A 16,881-nucleotide genomic window follows, 5' to 3' on the forward strand; every position below is an offset into this window, starting at 1 on the left:
TTTACTGTTGCAATATGCAGTTATTAATTCACACATGTGTGTATGAAAGGGTTAATCCAGGCATAGGCAAACTCAACCCTCCAGATGTTTTGGGACTACAATTCCCATCATCTCTGACCACTGGTCCTGTTAGCTAGGGATGATGGGAGTTGTAGTCCCAAAACACCTGGAGGGCGAAGTTTGCCTATGCCTGGGTTAATCTGAGCTCAGGCTGCAAGTGGGTGGATCTCAGCAGCCTCTGCTCCCCGCTTCTCATTCTCTTTCTCTTTTTGCTATCTGGAACATGCAAGAAGCCATGTGGGCATGGCTTCCTGCAAGTAAACTGAATCTTTCTAAAAGGAGATTTCACAGCTTTGCGCAGTGGCAGTATCGTAGCCAATGAGGTTAATCCAAGGCACGATTATTGCTAATTGAAAACTTTTCCCAATACCCCGCCATGATGACTTGAAATATAGTCGGCAATGGCAATAAAAGATAAAAAATAAATAAAATAAAATAAAAGGAGATTTCACAGCCTGCATATTTGCTCATTCAAAGATTGCATTGTCCTTTTTGTAAGAAAACTTTGTACTTTTATTTTTAAGTTGTTTGGAACCTTTCCCCCCATCTTTATCCACTACCAAGTGTCTGTGATTTATTCTACCCTAAGTATTTTCACGTGGAAAAATTGCTTAAAGTGGATTTTTGTGGATGGGGCAGATACAAAATCTAACCAAATTATATGTGCTCAAAGCAATTGCTGTTGTGTTTAACGCTGCTACAAGAGAGTAAGAAATATCTCTTCCAAACCTCTTTCTTCAACAATCACCATGTGATGTTAATCCATTTTGAAAATTTGCTTGCTCATGATGTTATGGTGCTGACTATCTTTGAGTATTATAGAAAATCACAGTATACAATAGCATAAAGTTATGTAGTCCTTTTTGCTCCTAAATAAATAGTTTTGCTAATGTTTTCAATACTTACATATCCTTTGACCAAGTTCTTGCTGGGGTAGCAAATTTGGGTCTTATGAGAACCACTTTAGACAGTGAGTGAAGGCTCATTTGTTGGTATGAAAAAAAAAGTTTACACATAAGGAACCAGTAAGTTAAGCAGAATGTTTTCCCCTGACGTTCTAGTTTTCCAACAGTAGAGATTCTTATTTATTGTCTTCTTTGGAATGGGGAAGCATTCAGTTATGTGAGCCCAATTGCAGCCTGAAGTTGTTACAGTCCACGCACGAGGTTACTGTCTTGGTGGGAATCTAAGACTTTTTAGTGATGCGCCCAAAAAATAAAAATAAAAAATAGACAGTTAATCGTCCTGACACCTTAATTGCTAAACCTTGATAGGTCCGCCTCTTTTCCAGCTCTCTTTTAATTATTTGAGGCTACTAAAGCAATCTTTTTAAAATAATTTTTATTAAAGGTTTTTGTTTGTTTGTTACAGTTGTCTCTAATTGCTCACCGAAGGCAGCTAATGGTTCTTTCAATAGCACCATTTCTGGGCAGAAAGGTTTCTGCTGTTGTGCACCGGTAGTTTATGTACAGGATGAGAAACTTGTTAACTTTGAGGGTGGTCACCTGGCTTCAGTGTGCTCTGAATAAAAGAGAGTTTTCCAAAAAGCCCCTCTTCAAGGTTTGCTGGATATTTTGCTATAAATGCCAGGAAGCTGGAGCAGGAGAATAAGAAGGTTAAAAAACTTGAAGGTGTTCTCCCCACTGCCGCTGGCATTGCTTCCCTTTCATTACTCCCTGGCAGAGAGAAGTGAGTCTCTTTGGCATGTGATACCTGTATCAGAGTTCATATGGATGTAAGAGGGTAACTACAATCGGCTTATGGTATTAAATGGCGTGAGCAAGGATTCTTTCTAGGTCTGCAAGGCTGTGGATATCCATCATGGATTGTTTGTTTTTGTTTTGAAGAAGGGTTCTTTTGGTGACTGTGGGGCAGATAAGAGAAAGTTTGTGCTTCTCTGTTGTTTAGTTGTTTAGTCGTGTCCGACTCTTCGTGACCCCCTGGACCAGAGCACGCCAGGCACTCCTGTCTTCCACTGCCTCCCACAGCTTGGTCAAACTCATGCTGGTAGCTTCGAGAACACTGTCCAACCATCTCGTCCTCTGTCGTCCTCTTCTCCTTGTGCCCTCAATCTTTCTAGTACAGTGGTACCTCTGGTTGTGAACAGGATCCATTCCAGAGGCCCATTCGCAACATGAACAGAATGCAACCCGCAGCATGCGTGGGTTGGGATTTGCCACTTCTGCGCATGCGCGTGACGTCATTTTGCGCGTCTGTGCATGCACGAGCGGCGAAACCCAGAAGTAACCCTTTCCGGTACTTCCGGGTTGCTGTGGGACGTATCCTGAAAGAACATAACATGAAGCAGACGTAACATGAGGTATGACTGTATGCTGTAATGTCTCTCTTAAAGCTGGGGGTGGGGGAAGCTACAGCAGCTGATACAGTGGTACCTCTGGTTACGAACTTAATTCGTTTTGGAGGTCTGTTCTTAACCTGAGGTACCACTTTAGCTAATGGGGCCTCCCCCTGCCGCCGCTGCACAATTTCTATTCTCATCCTGAGGTAAAGTTCTTAACCCAAGGTACTACTTCCGGTTTAGCAGAATCTGTAACCCGAAGGTGTTTGTAACCCAAGGTACGATTGTATTTCAATTTACTCTGTAGTTCCCTCCCCCGAGTGAATTGTTCATGTTGGGAAAGCCTTCCTCTCAACTTGAACATGTACAGTGGTGCCTCGCAAGACGAACGCCTCGCAAAACGAAAAACTCGCAAGACGAAAGAGTTTTCCGTTTTTGAGTCGTTCGGCAAGACGAATTTCCCTATGGGCTTGCTTCGTAAGAAGAAAGCCCATAGGGAAATATTCGGGGACCTCTTTTAAAATGCTGGCGGTCGGGAGCAAAGACTTTCGCCCACCGCCGGCCTTCAGAAGAGGTTCTGGACCTCTTCTGAAGGCCGGCAGGGGGCAAAAGTCTTTGCTCCCCCCGCCTGCCTTCCCGGGACAGCGGGGGCTTTTAAAATGCTGGTGGTCGACAGCAAAGCCCTCCTGTCCCCGGAGCTTGCGGGGCGGGAGGTGGGAAGAAGGGCTTTTCTTCCCACCGCCAGCCTTCAGAACAGCCTTCTGAAGGCTGGCAGTGGGAAGAAAAGCCCTTGTCCCCCCCCCCCCAGCCTTCAGAAGAGGTCGGGGGACAGACTGTCCCCGGACCTGGTCTGAAGGCGTTTTCCCTAGGAACGCATTAATTGATTTTCAATGCATTCCTATGGGAAACCGTGCTTCGCAAGACGAAAAACTCGCAAGAAGAAAAAACTTGCGGAACGAATTACCGTATTTTTTGCACCATAACACTCACTTTTTTCCTCCTAGAAAGTAAGGGGAAATGTCTGTGCGTGTTATGGAGGAAATGCCTATGGGTGGCATGCCTACGGATTTTCCTCCTCTAAAAACTACGTGCGTGTTATGGTCGGGTGCGTGTTATAGAGCGAAAAATACGGTAATTTCGTCTTGCGAGGCACCACTGTATGTGCTTCCTCAAGCTATTTGCGTAAAAGAAGCTGTGCACCGCAGAATGCATTTCACTGCCAGCTCACAGTGGATGGGGCAAAAGCATTTGAGTTGGTTCACCTCTGTAAGTGTTACAGAAGAGTATTGTTGGCTGTGTAGTACATATTCATAGGATCTTAGAGTTGGAAGGCACCTGTGCTGGGCCCGGGGGTTAACCTGAGCAACGCGGTCCAGGTCCAGTCCTGAATCCAAGGATTCCACGAAGAGTCAGTCCAACAGGGCCAAGGCAGGAAACCAGGCTAGGTCAGGCACAGGATAACAGGCAGGTTGCAGCAATGTTGCTCCTGCAACCTGGGGCAGGGGCCAGCAGCCTTTTATCTCTGATGGGGTAACGGCCAGTCCTGATCCCCCGGTGACTCACCTCCCTGTCTTGTCCGAAGGCGAGCACTCCTCCTGCGAGTACTCAGGTCTCTCCTTCTCTCAGACCTGAGTCTCTGCATCTCGGGAGATGTCGGTGGGTTCCTAGACCCAGAGGCCGCCTCAGCCTCTCCTGACCCAACTGGTAGTGGAGCAGCTGAAGGCAACGAGGTCATCCCCGCATCTGCAGCCAGGGCAGGATCAGGCCCCTGACTTGGCCCAGCTGGTGTTTGTTGCAGGGGAACCTGTGCAGACTGGGACTCTTCAGGATCAGGCCCCAGACTCAGTTCAGATGCCGCCTGAGGCAGAGGATCAGGTGCAGACCGAGACTCCTCCGGTTCCAAGTCCGAGTCCCAGGCCATCACAGCACCCAAGGGTCATCTAGTCCAATCTCCTTCAATGCAGGAATCTCAGCTAAAGCATCCATGACAGGTGGCCATCCAACTTCTGCTTAGAAACCTCCAAGGAAGGAGAGTCCACCTCCTCTTGTGGGAGTCTGTTCCACTGCCAAACAGCTCTTACTGTCAGAAAGTTTTTCCGACTGTTTAGTCGGAATCTTCCTTCTTGTAGCTTGAAGCCATTGCCTCGAGTCCTACCCTCCAGAGAAAGCAAGCTTGTTCCCTCTTCCATGCACTGAAAGATCTTCCTTTCACATTCTGGTGAACATAGGTACCGTATTTTTCGCCCTATAGGACGCACTCCCCCCCCCAAAAAAAAAATGAAGGGGAAATGTGTGTGCGTCCTATGGGGCGAATGCAGGCTTTCGCTAAAGCCTGGAGAGCGAAAGGGGTCGGTGCGCACCGACCCCTCTCACTCTCCAGGCTTCCTGCAGCTCTGTGCAACACTCTGGAGCCCGGCGCAGCTTCGCGCCGGGCTCCGGAGGGTTGCGCAGAGCTGCCTGCGCTCCCGGGCTTCCCGCAGCTCTGCGCAACCCTCCAGAGCCCGGCGCGGAACTATCCGCAAGCCTAGGGAGCCGCGCTGGGCTCCCAAAGGTTGCGCAGAGCTGCCTGCATTCCGAAGCCTGGTGTGTGCTGAAGAGCGCGCCTGGGCCTCACGCAGCTCTCCGCAAGCCTGGGGAGACCGGCACAGCTCCCTAGGCTTGCGGATAGCAGGCTGTTCTGGGGTCGGGGGAACCTCGGGCTTCCCCCATGCCTGCCCCGTGCCTGGGGGGGAAATAATTTCCCCCCCTTTATTTCCCCCTCCCCCCAAAAAAATAGGTGCGTCCTATGGGGCAGTGCATCCTATGGGGTGAAAAATACGGTATTTCAGATAGACAGACAGACATATAGTTCCCCCACCCCCTTTAAGAACAGAGCACATGTTAAGTTGCCTTTGGTCACATGGTATTGCAAATAAGGTAAAAGAGAATACCTTCTTCAGCTAATGCTGTTTTTCTTCTGCAGCAGTGTTTATGCTTTTTATAAAACCCTCCTATACTTATAAGGAGTCTTTCACTAATACAATATTGGAATCAAAGAGTTAAGTCATAACAATGTAAAATTTAGGCAAATGAAAGTGGTGTGCAATGTTAAATGAAACTTTATTATTTGAAGGGCAGAAGGATGGTCCCTGGAGTCTGTTATGGGCCTCATTGTTAGCAATTCAGTTTGCCTTCAACTAAAAAGTATGAATTTTGAAAAATAAAACAAAAAAACTGAATCTTTCATACCTTGTTTTAACTTTTCATCAGCATAGATTCCTATCGTGTTGTTAAATGAAATATTTCACTATGTGGGAGTCATCAGACCCCTTCCCCCCATGTTGTTGAGATAAAGTATTTGATTGCCCCCTATTCACGTTAATTGGAGGGTAACGGTCTGCTTTCTCTTTCAGTGCAATCCTCAGCGTAAGAACAGAACCAAATTTCAGAGATTGTGGGGTTTATTCTGAGGTGTTTCCATTTCAGCCTCTTTATTGTAGGAGAGTTTAGAAAGTGTGAAATAGCAAAGGGGGTTTTCCCATGGGAGGGGGCAGGGGGTTTTTTTGGGACACACACACACACACACACTTTTGGGGTCAGCTATGGCCCGCAATATGTAGTAGGGTTATGGTTTAAGTTAGTCTTATCATTCAAGACAGGATTTATTGTTACTACTATATCTTTATTGGAGAATAAATCTGTTTTCTTCTTTTGATAATGTCTTATTTCTATAACCATTAAGTTGGTAAAATACCGTGTGTATTTTCTAAGAATGCTACTGTAGTGCAGTAAAATTGGAAATCTTAGCTGCATGTCTGCCTGTGTTGTGGATTTTAAAATGTAACACACCTTTCCAATTTGACCTGTTTAATTGCTACATTCTCAGGTTCATCCCTGGATCTGTAGCAATTTTACATTGTGCTGTTGTGAATATTAGAGCGTCTATTAAGACAGTGTGATCCATTCATTTCCTGTTGGGATTCTGTTGGAGAAATGTCTGGTGGATTGTGCCTCTTGGCATTAACCACAAATGTGCATCGTTGCTTAAAAATACTAAGTAAAGGACATGAACTTCTTGTTTCCTTTCAGTGGTGAGAAGATAGCAAGATTCCTGAGCCAGGTAATCTTAACTCTGTACCACAATGTGAGATAGTAAAAATAACCGCGTTCTCTGCCAAACGCAGCATCTCTGTTCAGCCCTTTTCAACTAATCTGTCAATGTATTTCTCACACATTCTTGAGATCATGGTTAGCCATCCTCATTAAGCACGCCACACTTCACTCTGAATGCATTCAGGTGAAAAAGCAATTGTCTGTGAATATTATCTTAAAATGGGCTCAGCATAACAAATTGACTGTTGCATGAGAGGCTTAGCGCTTTAATTATGTGCAGCACCATGGCTTTACAGTCTGTGAACAGACACGTCCAAGAAATTCAGCAATTTAGTGATAAACAAATGGTTTTCACCCCTCGCGATGGGCCTGTGGATCTGTTGTCACTTGTGGCTTCTACATGGTGGACTTCATCATGAATAGTTGCAAAGGAAAGGGACCAGAGAACAGTGTGCAAATGCAAAATATTGTGCTGTAGGTTGTGTCTTTTGGGACTTAGTATGCTTGCAAAAAGCATGCTGTACCTATGCACTGTTCTATGGCATATATATTACTGTCTTTCTAAATAAGATACAGCACAACTTTCAGTGTGATAGGAAGTGTGTTGACTTCAAAGACCCACTGGTTTTCAGTATGTAGTTACTTCTGAGTAACTGTGCTTGGAACGAGGGCTTTCTCAGGTGCAACCAGGCTGGTGCTTTTGCAGTCCCTTCCACCTCAAAGCCTGAAACCTTTATGAGATTACCAGGCCCCTGAATCCATCTTTTGCTTCTCATAATTGTGGGCAATTTCAGGGGATGTCAGTAAGCTAGTTGGATTCCTTGCCTTCTGCCTTCCCCCTCTCCCATTGATGGATCAGATGCATTTCAGGGTTTTTTTATCTGTTTTAGTATTTTAACTTTGTTTTAAAGCGTGGTTGTGAATTTTTCTTGATGCTTTATCTTTTTGTAAACTGCTTTGAGGTGGGGGTTTTTAACAACCAAGTGGAGCATAAATTTTATGAAATAAAAAAATAAAAAAATAATGTGTTGCATATAAAACGCTCAGCCTGCAAAAAGCTCAGCTTGTCAAAGATAGGCAGCTTTTTGAAGTGGTGGGAGCATTTCCCTACTTGATCCTAAGATCCCTTTATATGTTACGTTATTTTTTAGGTACTCACTTAAAAAAATATATATAAACTTGTGAATATGGCAAATACATGTATTGCAAAAGTGCCCTTGTTGGAGAGTCATGATTGGCTGCACCTTGCAGAGCTCATTGGCCAAATTGGGTTTTCCTTTCTGACCCATAGGGGAATTGTTTGGGAATATCTCCCATTCCAGGGTTTTTCCAAACAGCTAAATTTTGCTGCTTTTGCTTGATTCTTTCTCCCCACCCTACACACACACACACACACACACACACACACACACACACACGAGTTTATGTGAAAACAGTTCACAAATCTTGGCACAATTGCTAAATAAGTTTTAAAGCTTTGCCAAGAGACTCTCTTAATGACTTGCCGGATTTCTTTTGTTATCTGGTTTAGTGCTATCTCCTCCGCAAATAATTTGTCTGTGCTTCCCACGTTTGCTTTCACCCAAAGGGGATGTATTTGTCCGAAAGCCAAATGTTGCCTTGCTACTACTTATAACCATAGAATTTTTGCAGGTGTCAAACTGCAAATCTTTTAATCTTTCCTCATTAAACCTGTTTGTTTGAGCACTCCTCTGCCCACTGAAAGCACATGCCCCCGACTTTACATTTACCCCCACTAAATGAAATCGGGATCCCTTCTAAGATTAATGAACTTGCAGGGCCAGCGTGCCACATTTTTAGTGATTTCTGAGTTATTTATTTGGAAATTGTTGCTCCATTCTAGGCGTGTGTTCCATTGTGGGGACGTAAGAGTGTGATTCCTGTGAAAGAGTCATACAGCTAAATTGGTATAATTCACTTGGAACATCTTGACCTTATTCAAAGGGTAATGATAGGATTGCATGGTTCCAGTCTTTGAATTCTTGTTAGTCCTGAATACTTTTTCTGTGATTTGAGTGGTGTGATTCAACTCTATTGTGTAAAATCCATACTGGCAGGTTAGGTCTTTAAATTATCTTCTCCTTGGAAGTGTGTGTGTTTGTACAGATAAATATATCTACATATTTACATAAGAGAGCACACACAGGACATATGTATAACTTCAAACCACAAATCATTTCTAGTTTCATTTGGGACGATCATCATTTTATCGAAAACAATTATTGTGATGTTGTTCAAATATCCTCATTTAAAATGCCAATAAATGATTTGGAAATCTAAACATCTATTCTGAGTCACCTATGAGAGAACATTAAAAGACGCACTCTTGCAAACAAACAAACAAACAAACAAATCAGAAAACAAAATGAATGTATTTGATCTGCTATAGTTGTGCAATTATGGGGGGGGGGGTTTCCAGGGTGAGAGGAAATATTGCCAGTAGTTTTATACACCACCTGTGATTGCGCTCCAAAGCAGGAGGGAAAAACTAATTAAGTATCTTACCTTTATAAAGAGTTACTTTGAAGACCCACTATTTCTTTTTTACCTCCTTTTTATGAGCTTACTTTAACCAAATTAGAGAACTGAATGGTGGCAGTGAATTTGTTCTTCTGTTAGTGAGCTTTTAGTGCTGGGCGAGGGATATTGAAAATTTCAAGAGTGGCATGGAGCCTAGATCCCCATTTTTCTCCCTAGGAATCTGAATTGGGATTTATGCTGCTGAAGAGAGGCCAAGTTGAAGGGGATGGGGAGTCCCACTGGTAAACTAGTTTGCTTGGGTTAATAAAATCATTTGAGAAGATAAGATGAATTTGCGTTTGAGCTTAATCAACAGAGCAATCCTTGTTCCCCAGTACAGGGAGAAAGATGCCACCCCTATGTCAGTCAGCATGATGTCCACCATATCTTTTGTTTTTCCAGCCCAGAACTGGAGGGTGAAAACAAACTGCTCCAAAAGGCACAGAATGGAGCAACAGCAGCCATGTTCCCAGCACCCATGGCAACAGCATCTGTGCCCACCTATCATGGGCCCCCAGGGACTCCCCCATGTTGGCTGGACGTGAAGGATACCCGGCTCATAAGTACTGTGTTTGAACACAGAAAGGGAAGAAAAGGCATGTAAGCCAGGCATGTCCAAAGTCCGTTTCGGGGGCTCTGTGGCTGATTTCCCTGGGGTAAAATCCTAAAAAAAACCTCAACAACTTCACTCCCCCAAAAAAGCTCAACAACTTCAACTTCAATCCCAACAGCCCACGCGACCCTCCACTTCATCAAATCTGGCCCTCTTTGAAAAAATTTGGACAACACTGTTGTAAGTCATCTTTATGGTTCTCAGAGGACCAAAAAGAAGGAAACAAATGGGGGGGGGAGAGAAATGAAGTGGTTTTAAGTGCATTAGCTCTAAATATTTTGACTGCAGATAGGATGGTAACACTGCCAATGCTCTCCTACAGATTTTACTTTCAACACTGTTGGGTTATTTGCCGTTTTCCCCAAATTACACATTATTGAGGTGAAATTTCATACCTTTCAGTCTGAAAAGTGATTTCTTATGAAAAAGTTCCACCACCTCGTTAAGTGTGTGTTTAGCTGTGGTAGCAATCATTGGTGCAGCCGCTCTGTGCTTTTAAAACTTCAAACCTGTAATCCTTTTTAGTAAATCTTTATAAAGGCTGTTGAATTGCATCATCTCATTGGATTGGGTGCAGTCTAGGGGACACTGAGCGTCTAAATTTCATTGTGGTCTGTAGAATTCAAGTGCACAATTATATTCTCTAGGCTCAGTCGCTTTATTTTCAGCGAATCTTAGGCACACAGCGTTTTCTCTGCATTGTACCTTGAATGTGTTAGCATCTAACACTGCAACTTCTTCCACTGTTGAATGTAGCGTGCTGGGGGTTTTGTGGGCTTCCGTTGGACAACTTGAATTAAAAGCTGGTGGCATTTGTAATAAAATTGTCATGAGAAATGGACAGAATTCTGTTTTCTCATAGGTAAGATGCTTTAGGAGTCAAGAGCAGGACTTTGGAAGTGGTACAAGTAGTGATACAGGATTGTGTACACCTCATTGACATCGTACACAGAATAACCCCCTTTTTTAAGGTGTTGCTGGAGATAAATGAACTCTCAGTTAGTCTAACCATTCATAGTTCCACTTTACCATTCATTTCAACAAGGGTTAATCGAAATACCGATTGCTTAAAATTAAAGCTAAGAAAGAAAGAGTTGAAATTGTGGCAGGAGAAGAGATGGAACACCAGGGAATGACTGACCTCATAATCATTGAAGAATGGATGGAGTTGGTAGTTCAGGCTTTTTAGAAAATGTTAGGGATATTTCAGAAGGGTGGCTGGTGTTCGCTGCAAGCCTATTAGCATGTGAGAGTTAAGAATTGCCCCTTATCTGAGAACCTGTTAGGTCACTAATTGAAGTCGCTGGAGGTGACTGATAAATACAAAGGGTCGGATCCCAAGGTTCCTTTCCTCTGGCTGAAAGAGCCTTCCTCCTGTGGAAGAAGGAAGCCTTTGAATTCACAATGCTGTGTTTACTCGAATCTAATGCCCACCTTTTTTGGCCAAATTAGGTTGTGAAAATTAAGGTGTGCCTTCGATTTGATGGCACATTCACATTTGCCAACAAATACTTTTTTTGGTTTCAAGGTTCTGAAAATTGTGGTGTGCATTCCATTCCATGGCACTTTACACTTGAGTAAATGCGGTATTTGCAGACAGTGAGCTTTTTATGCTTATTAGTGAAAAGCAGTGCTGCGAGTCTTCATGTTGACAGTTATTGACCATTGCATTCTAAGCTGAATCATCCTCTTTCTTTAAGAGTGAAAGAGAATGCCTTATAGGTACAGTGTTGCCTTGCAAGACGAAAATAATCCGTTCCGCGAGTCTCTTCGTCTAGCGGTTTTTTCGTCTTGCGAAGCAACCCGCTTAGCGGATTAGCGCTATTAGCGGCTTAGCGGATTAGCGGCTATTAAAGGCTTAGCGGATTAGCGGCTAAAAGGCTATTAGCGGCTTAGCGGCTTAGAAAAAGGGGGGGGAGCGGAAAAAAATCGGAACACTCGCAAGACGAAAACATCTTGTGAAGCAAGCCCATAGGGAAATTCGTCTTGCGAAGCAGCTCAAAAACGGAAAACCCTTTCGTCTAGCGGGTTTTCCGTCTTGCGAGGCATTCGTCTTGCGGGGCACTACTGTATATTGCTGCATGTACTATATTTTAAAAAGAGACTGGGGAGTGAGATTGCAAGTACTTTAAGTGGGATTTTGGGGATGACACAGTCACTACTGCACAGATGCACCATCACTGCTCTCCGTGTTGAGACCATGACTCATATTTGATTTCTGTTCCGTGGATGTAGAAGTCCAAGGGCAGACTAAACTAGTCATATATTTTTTTTGCTGATTGTTTCCTAATTAGCTGAAGAGTTCTCCCAGATTTGTTGTTGATGGAAAATTCTATGCCAATCATTTCTATACCTCACCCCTAGGTTGTAAAAATTAATGAGAAAAGTGAAGGCTGCACCTCAGCAGCTTATGTGTGTGGAAACAATGGGTTCTTGGCCAGGAGTTCATTTCAGTCTGCGTTGTGTAGGACACATCCTTGGGAATACTGGTTGAGGTTTGGTAATCAGCATTGACATTTCCTGTGACTACCAACACAACCAGGGGACATTTTTCCTTGTTCCCCTTTCTGTCTTGCCTTGTCACTAGTTCCTCACTCTTTTAAGATTTCATCAGGAGCCAAACTTTATATGACTATAACTTTGGGTAAGCTTCCTTCTTGAAATAACTTCAGAAATTGAATCTTTTTTTCTTTTTGGATGGGGGTGATGACAATTGCATTGGTTCTTCTTTTACCTGAACACCAGTTACCTTTGATAGTCACAGTTATTGAGCATGTTGTTTTTTGCACTGAGGTAATCAGACGTCCCATCCCTGGTATACTAAAAAGAAAAAATATATAGACTTTACAGAGTTAGAAAAGCTGTATTCCTAAGATTCTCTTCTTTGTAGTGATACTAATATATTTTTTCCCTGAGTGTCTTTTTAAAATACAGTATGGTAGAATTTTAACTTTTTCTTTAAAAAAAACATATATTTTTTTGGAAATGACAACTTCTAATACTTGTATATATATATTTTTAACTTTCCCACAGATATGCACTTATTTGGCCATTATCCAGCTCATGATGATTTCTATCTAGTAGTGTGCAATATCTGCAATCAGGTAGTCAAGCCACAGGTTTTCCAGTCACACTGCGGTAAGTGAAAACTTTTGTTCCTGGATTACGGGCTCGCTGTACATGTCCCAAAAGAAATGGTGCATTAGCAGTTAACTTCCTCCTTCCTCTTTTTCAAGCTGAGCTTCTCATCTTGTTAAACCACTTGAAATTCACTTACCTTGCCGAGGTTGGAACCCTAAACGCACAGAAAACACTTTTTTTAAAGGGTGGGATGGCAGGTGCATGTTTGTTGCTCATCAAAGCCAGTCCAAAAAAGATCTATTACCTAGGAGAGAAAATCCAAGTGGCACTTCCCTTCCTGCTCATTGGGGTTTATTTATTTGTTTCATTAAATTTATATAACGCTTGATGGTAGAAAATAAACCTCAGGGCAGTTTACGAAAAAGACAAAAATTTACAACATACAAAAGGTTAAAAGTTGCAATAAAATAGACTAAAACAATTTTAAACTCCTACAAACTTTCTAAACATCTGTGCAGGCTTTCAACAGGTGCCAAAAGGATTACTGCCACATGGTAGGCACGGTTATGTGTACTGACCAGTGTTAGGTCTGCTGCAGAGTGAGATTTGCACCACTTGTGCTCTGGTCCTCATCCAGATTGTCTGGAAATCCTCAGAGTAGCGAAGGGATGCTTGGGCTCCCAGACACCAAGGAGGATGCTCAGGAATGATCATGTTAACTGCCCAGAGCATTCAGAAACACACCAAGTTCCATCAGTCTTTGAGAGCCCTCTCAATTGGGCTCTCCAACCTTACAGGGAGGAATTGCCACTGTTAGTCCAAACTTAACCAGGTAATGGTCGGACCCTGACAAGGGAGTGCATCGCAGTCCCCCTATCTTCAGTCCATTCTTGTATCACTTGGGGCAAAGATCAAGAGTGTGCCTTGCCTGGTGTGTGGGACTGATGACCATCTGAGAAAGACCCATGGAGGCCATGAAGTTTTTGCCTGGCCCAACAGAAGCCTCTGTGTAGATATTGAAATCACCCAGGATTATTGTTTTAGGGTCCTCCAACAGAGACTACCTAAACCAGTCTGGTCAGGATTACAAGGAAATCAGTAGAGCAGCAGCATCCCTGATGTGTCTCTCTGGCTCAATACCAGATGCAGACCCAAGCCCATTCCAAGGTCAAGAGGAGATGGTCTTCTTGTAGACAACAGCAGCATCCCCACCTCGACACCCGCCCCCCAGTCTAGCCTGGTACAGTATCGAAAACCCGAGAGGCAGGGCACAGCTGGGTAAGGTCAAGCCCACCCAGCTCACTCACCCAGGTCTCAGTAATACAAGGCAAATCAGTCTGCTCATCCGCAGTCAAGTTTGTTGTGGACTGATCTGTGATTCAGCAACAGAACCACCAGATCAGAGGGCTCAGCGGATATGCTACCAGAGAGTGTGGGAATGTTCAGGGAGGCAGGAGAGGATATATTGTTAAATTATAGCCTTCCCAACTTGTGTTAACAAGTTCTACAATTTAGCAGAGTAACTTTTTAAACTTTTTAAACTTGTACAGCGGATAACGTCTTTGCCAGGCTTGTATAAGCCTCTAAAATAAGTTTCCTTGGTAATTCGCCTTTATTCCCTCATAAAAAGATAGACAAGACACAGTCTTGTATAAAAGTATATAAAATAGTTTACTCACATTCTGTTCACAGTAGGATCCCAGAAGGCAGACTTAAATATATACACCTGGAATCTATCCCATAAGGAGATAGTTCCTTTGACCTCTCTTGGCTGGGAGCCAAGAGAGCATCTCAGGCTAAGAAGATGTTGCTTCCTCGAGGAATGGAGTCAGAGAGAGAGAGAGGTTTGCCTTCCCGGAGGTATTTTGTTACCTGCACAGGTGAGGCCACGCCCACCTCTGGTCACATGCAGAGGAAGTCTGTCCCAGCCCAGGAGGAAGCAGGAAGTTCCGACTGGCTGATCCAGACATCCTCTTTTTATGTCCACTCTAGGAATGTTGTATTTGACTGCTCTGTGTTTCACATCCCACAGAGAGTTCCGCTGTAGTGAAAGGGCTGGAACAAAGAATGAAGCCCCCCAACTCCAGTCACGCTTTCCCCTGCCCACCACCACTGGAATTGGAGCAGCCTCACAACTGCCACTCCACTCAGGAGCATTACCTAGGGTTGCCATATTTCAAAAAGTGAAAATCTGGACAGAAAAGTTGTTGACGCCACCATTCATGGACCACAGAACAGTAAACTAAGGCCCAGTGGTAATAGGCACCCCACACTTTCAGAGGTAGATGTTAAATCCACTAGCTGCCCTCCTCGCCTTGCCTCTCACGCAGGGGGAACGCCACCAAACCAGATTTCCCCTCAGCTAGGCTCTCACCCTGGCTGAGGCTCACAAACCTGTCTCACACAGTGCCAGGCCTACACTTCTATACCCTGACTGACAGAGCATCTCCCCAAAGGGGCGATCAAAAGTGGCGAATCCCTTTCGTGTTGTCCCCTTCGGGGCCGAACCCTAGATCACAGCTGCACCCCAGCTGCATTCACTTAGCCTGCAGTTAAAACACTAACCCCCACTACAAACAGCGTAAACACTGCAACCAGATGATACACAGACCAAACATCTGTTGCAGCGCAAACACACTTGCTGGCTAGGAGAGAAGACCAGGCAAGGACCAAGCTGGCGCAACATTTGGGGGCTTTTTAGTTTAGAGAAAGGTGAGGAGAGGAGTCGTGATGGAGATGCCTCAAATTATTCTTGGCTTAGAGAAAGTTTTTCTCCCTCTCCTAAAACACCAGAACTCAGGGGCATCCGATGAAACTGCATGTTGGAAGGTTCAGGACAGACGAAAGAAAACCCTTCTTTGCACAGTGCAGAGTTGAACTATGGAATTCACTTTCAGGAGCTGTTGCAACGGCCACCAACTAGGATGGCCCATTTAATGGAGAATCAGGCTATCCATAGCTGAAAACCTTAATGACTGCACTTTGTTTTCATTGTTGGAGGCAGTGTGCTTCTGAATACCAGGAGGAGAGAGAGTTGTTGCCCTCAGGTCCTGCTTGCAGGCTCGCCCATCCCTTTGGCATGGCAAGAAGGGAGATGGGTTCTGTTGAGTGAGCTTAGTCTCTGGACCTGGAGGCAAAAGTCAAATGCTTCTGTACTTCCAAGCTACAGGGGTTAGTGAGAGGCTTCTTCCTGCGCTTTTCATTTTCTTCTTCCGTGCCTGGGGGCTGCTCTGAGTGTTTGTAGGGCACAAAAGCAGAGCAGGTCAGTGCACTTGTGAGCTGAAGGGGTAAAGGTGGATGTGCATTGGCTTGCTCTGCATACACGGTACGTGCCAAGATTAGAGAAGTTGCCGAGGCAAAGCGAGCCTCTGATTTTCTGCCTCTCCTTCCTAGCCGCAAGGTTGAAGCTACAAAGAGGAGCAGATTTCCCCATGAGCTTGCTGTGCATTCAACACTTGGGATAAAGAGGGTCCCAGCTGCAATTAATTTTTGACTGGCCAGGAAATCACATTCTGTTGATTGCTGCCACTAATTAACACGGGGGACAACCTACAGACATGAGGTATTATCCCTGTGCAGCCACCATTGAAACAAATATTTATGCCCATGGATCAGAATTGCCTGTCTCTTCAATGGCCAAGTTTGGATTACTTTCTTACTAGGCAGAAACTATTCAACATTTGCAAAGGGGGGTATGTAGAACTCATTGCACATGGGTCCAGATGTTGCAGTCAGTATGCTACATGCAACCTGGGAATCTATGAAGTGGGAAGGGTGGACAGAGTCCTGTCTCTCCCCCCCCCCCCCCCCGTTCATAGCATCTGTGCAGCATGAGGACTGTGTGAACTGGGCCACAATCAGTCTTCCCTTGCTTTATAGCTGGGCTGCCTCTGTTCCTTGAAATGTCAGGGACTGTTCCCTATGCTAGGTCCCACCAGTCCACATCCCAAGGGGCAATGAATACAGGACTGATACAGACCTGCCAGTCCATGGCTGTATGCATTTTTTATTATTATTATTATTATTATTATTATTATTATTATTATTATATTATTATTATTATTATTATTACTACTACTACTACTACTACTACTACTACTACTACAGTGGTACCTCTGGTTGCGAACAGGATCCGTTCCGGAGGCCCGTTTGCAACCTGAACAGAATACAACCCGCGTCTGTGCGGGTTGCAATT

The 16,881-nt window shown here is 44.2% G+C and overlaps 1 protein-coding gene across 6 annotated transcripts in view; it reads left to right on the forward strand.

Moving 5' to 3' along the window:
- Positions 1-16,881, forward strand: part of ATXN7L1 (ataxin 7 like 1) — a 74,920-nt gene that overhangs the window by 21,386 nt on the left and 36,653 nt on the right. For 4 of the 6 annotated variants that reach the window (XM_081211532.1, XM_081211533.1, XM_081211534.1 and 1 more), the window contains one exon: positions 12,639-12,743. The exons of 1 other annotated variant lie outside the window; for it this stretch is intronic. In XM_081211532.1, coding sequence (XP_081067658.1) covers positions 12,639-12,743 — 105 coding nt within the window. Of the gene's footprint in view, positions 1-6,437; positions 6,459-12,638; positions 12,744-16,881 lie in introns of those variants that run through there. One more of the 6 variants, XM_081211536.1, reaches the window with a different exon arrangement.

The sequence above is a fragment of the Podarcis bocagei genome, assembly GCF_964188305.1.
Source record: "Podarcis bocagei genome assembly, chromosome: 10".
Lineage (NCBI taxonomy): Eukaryota > Metazoa > Chordata > Lepidosauria > Squamata > Lacertidae > Podarcis > Podarcis bocagei.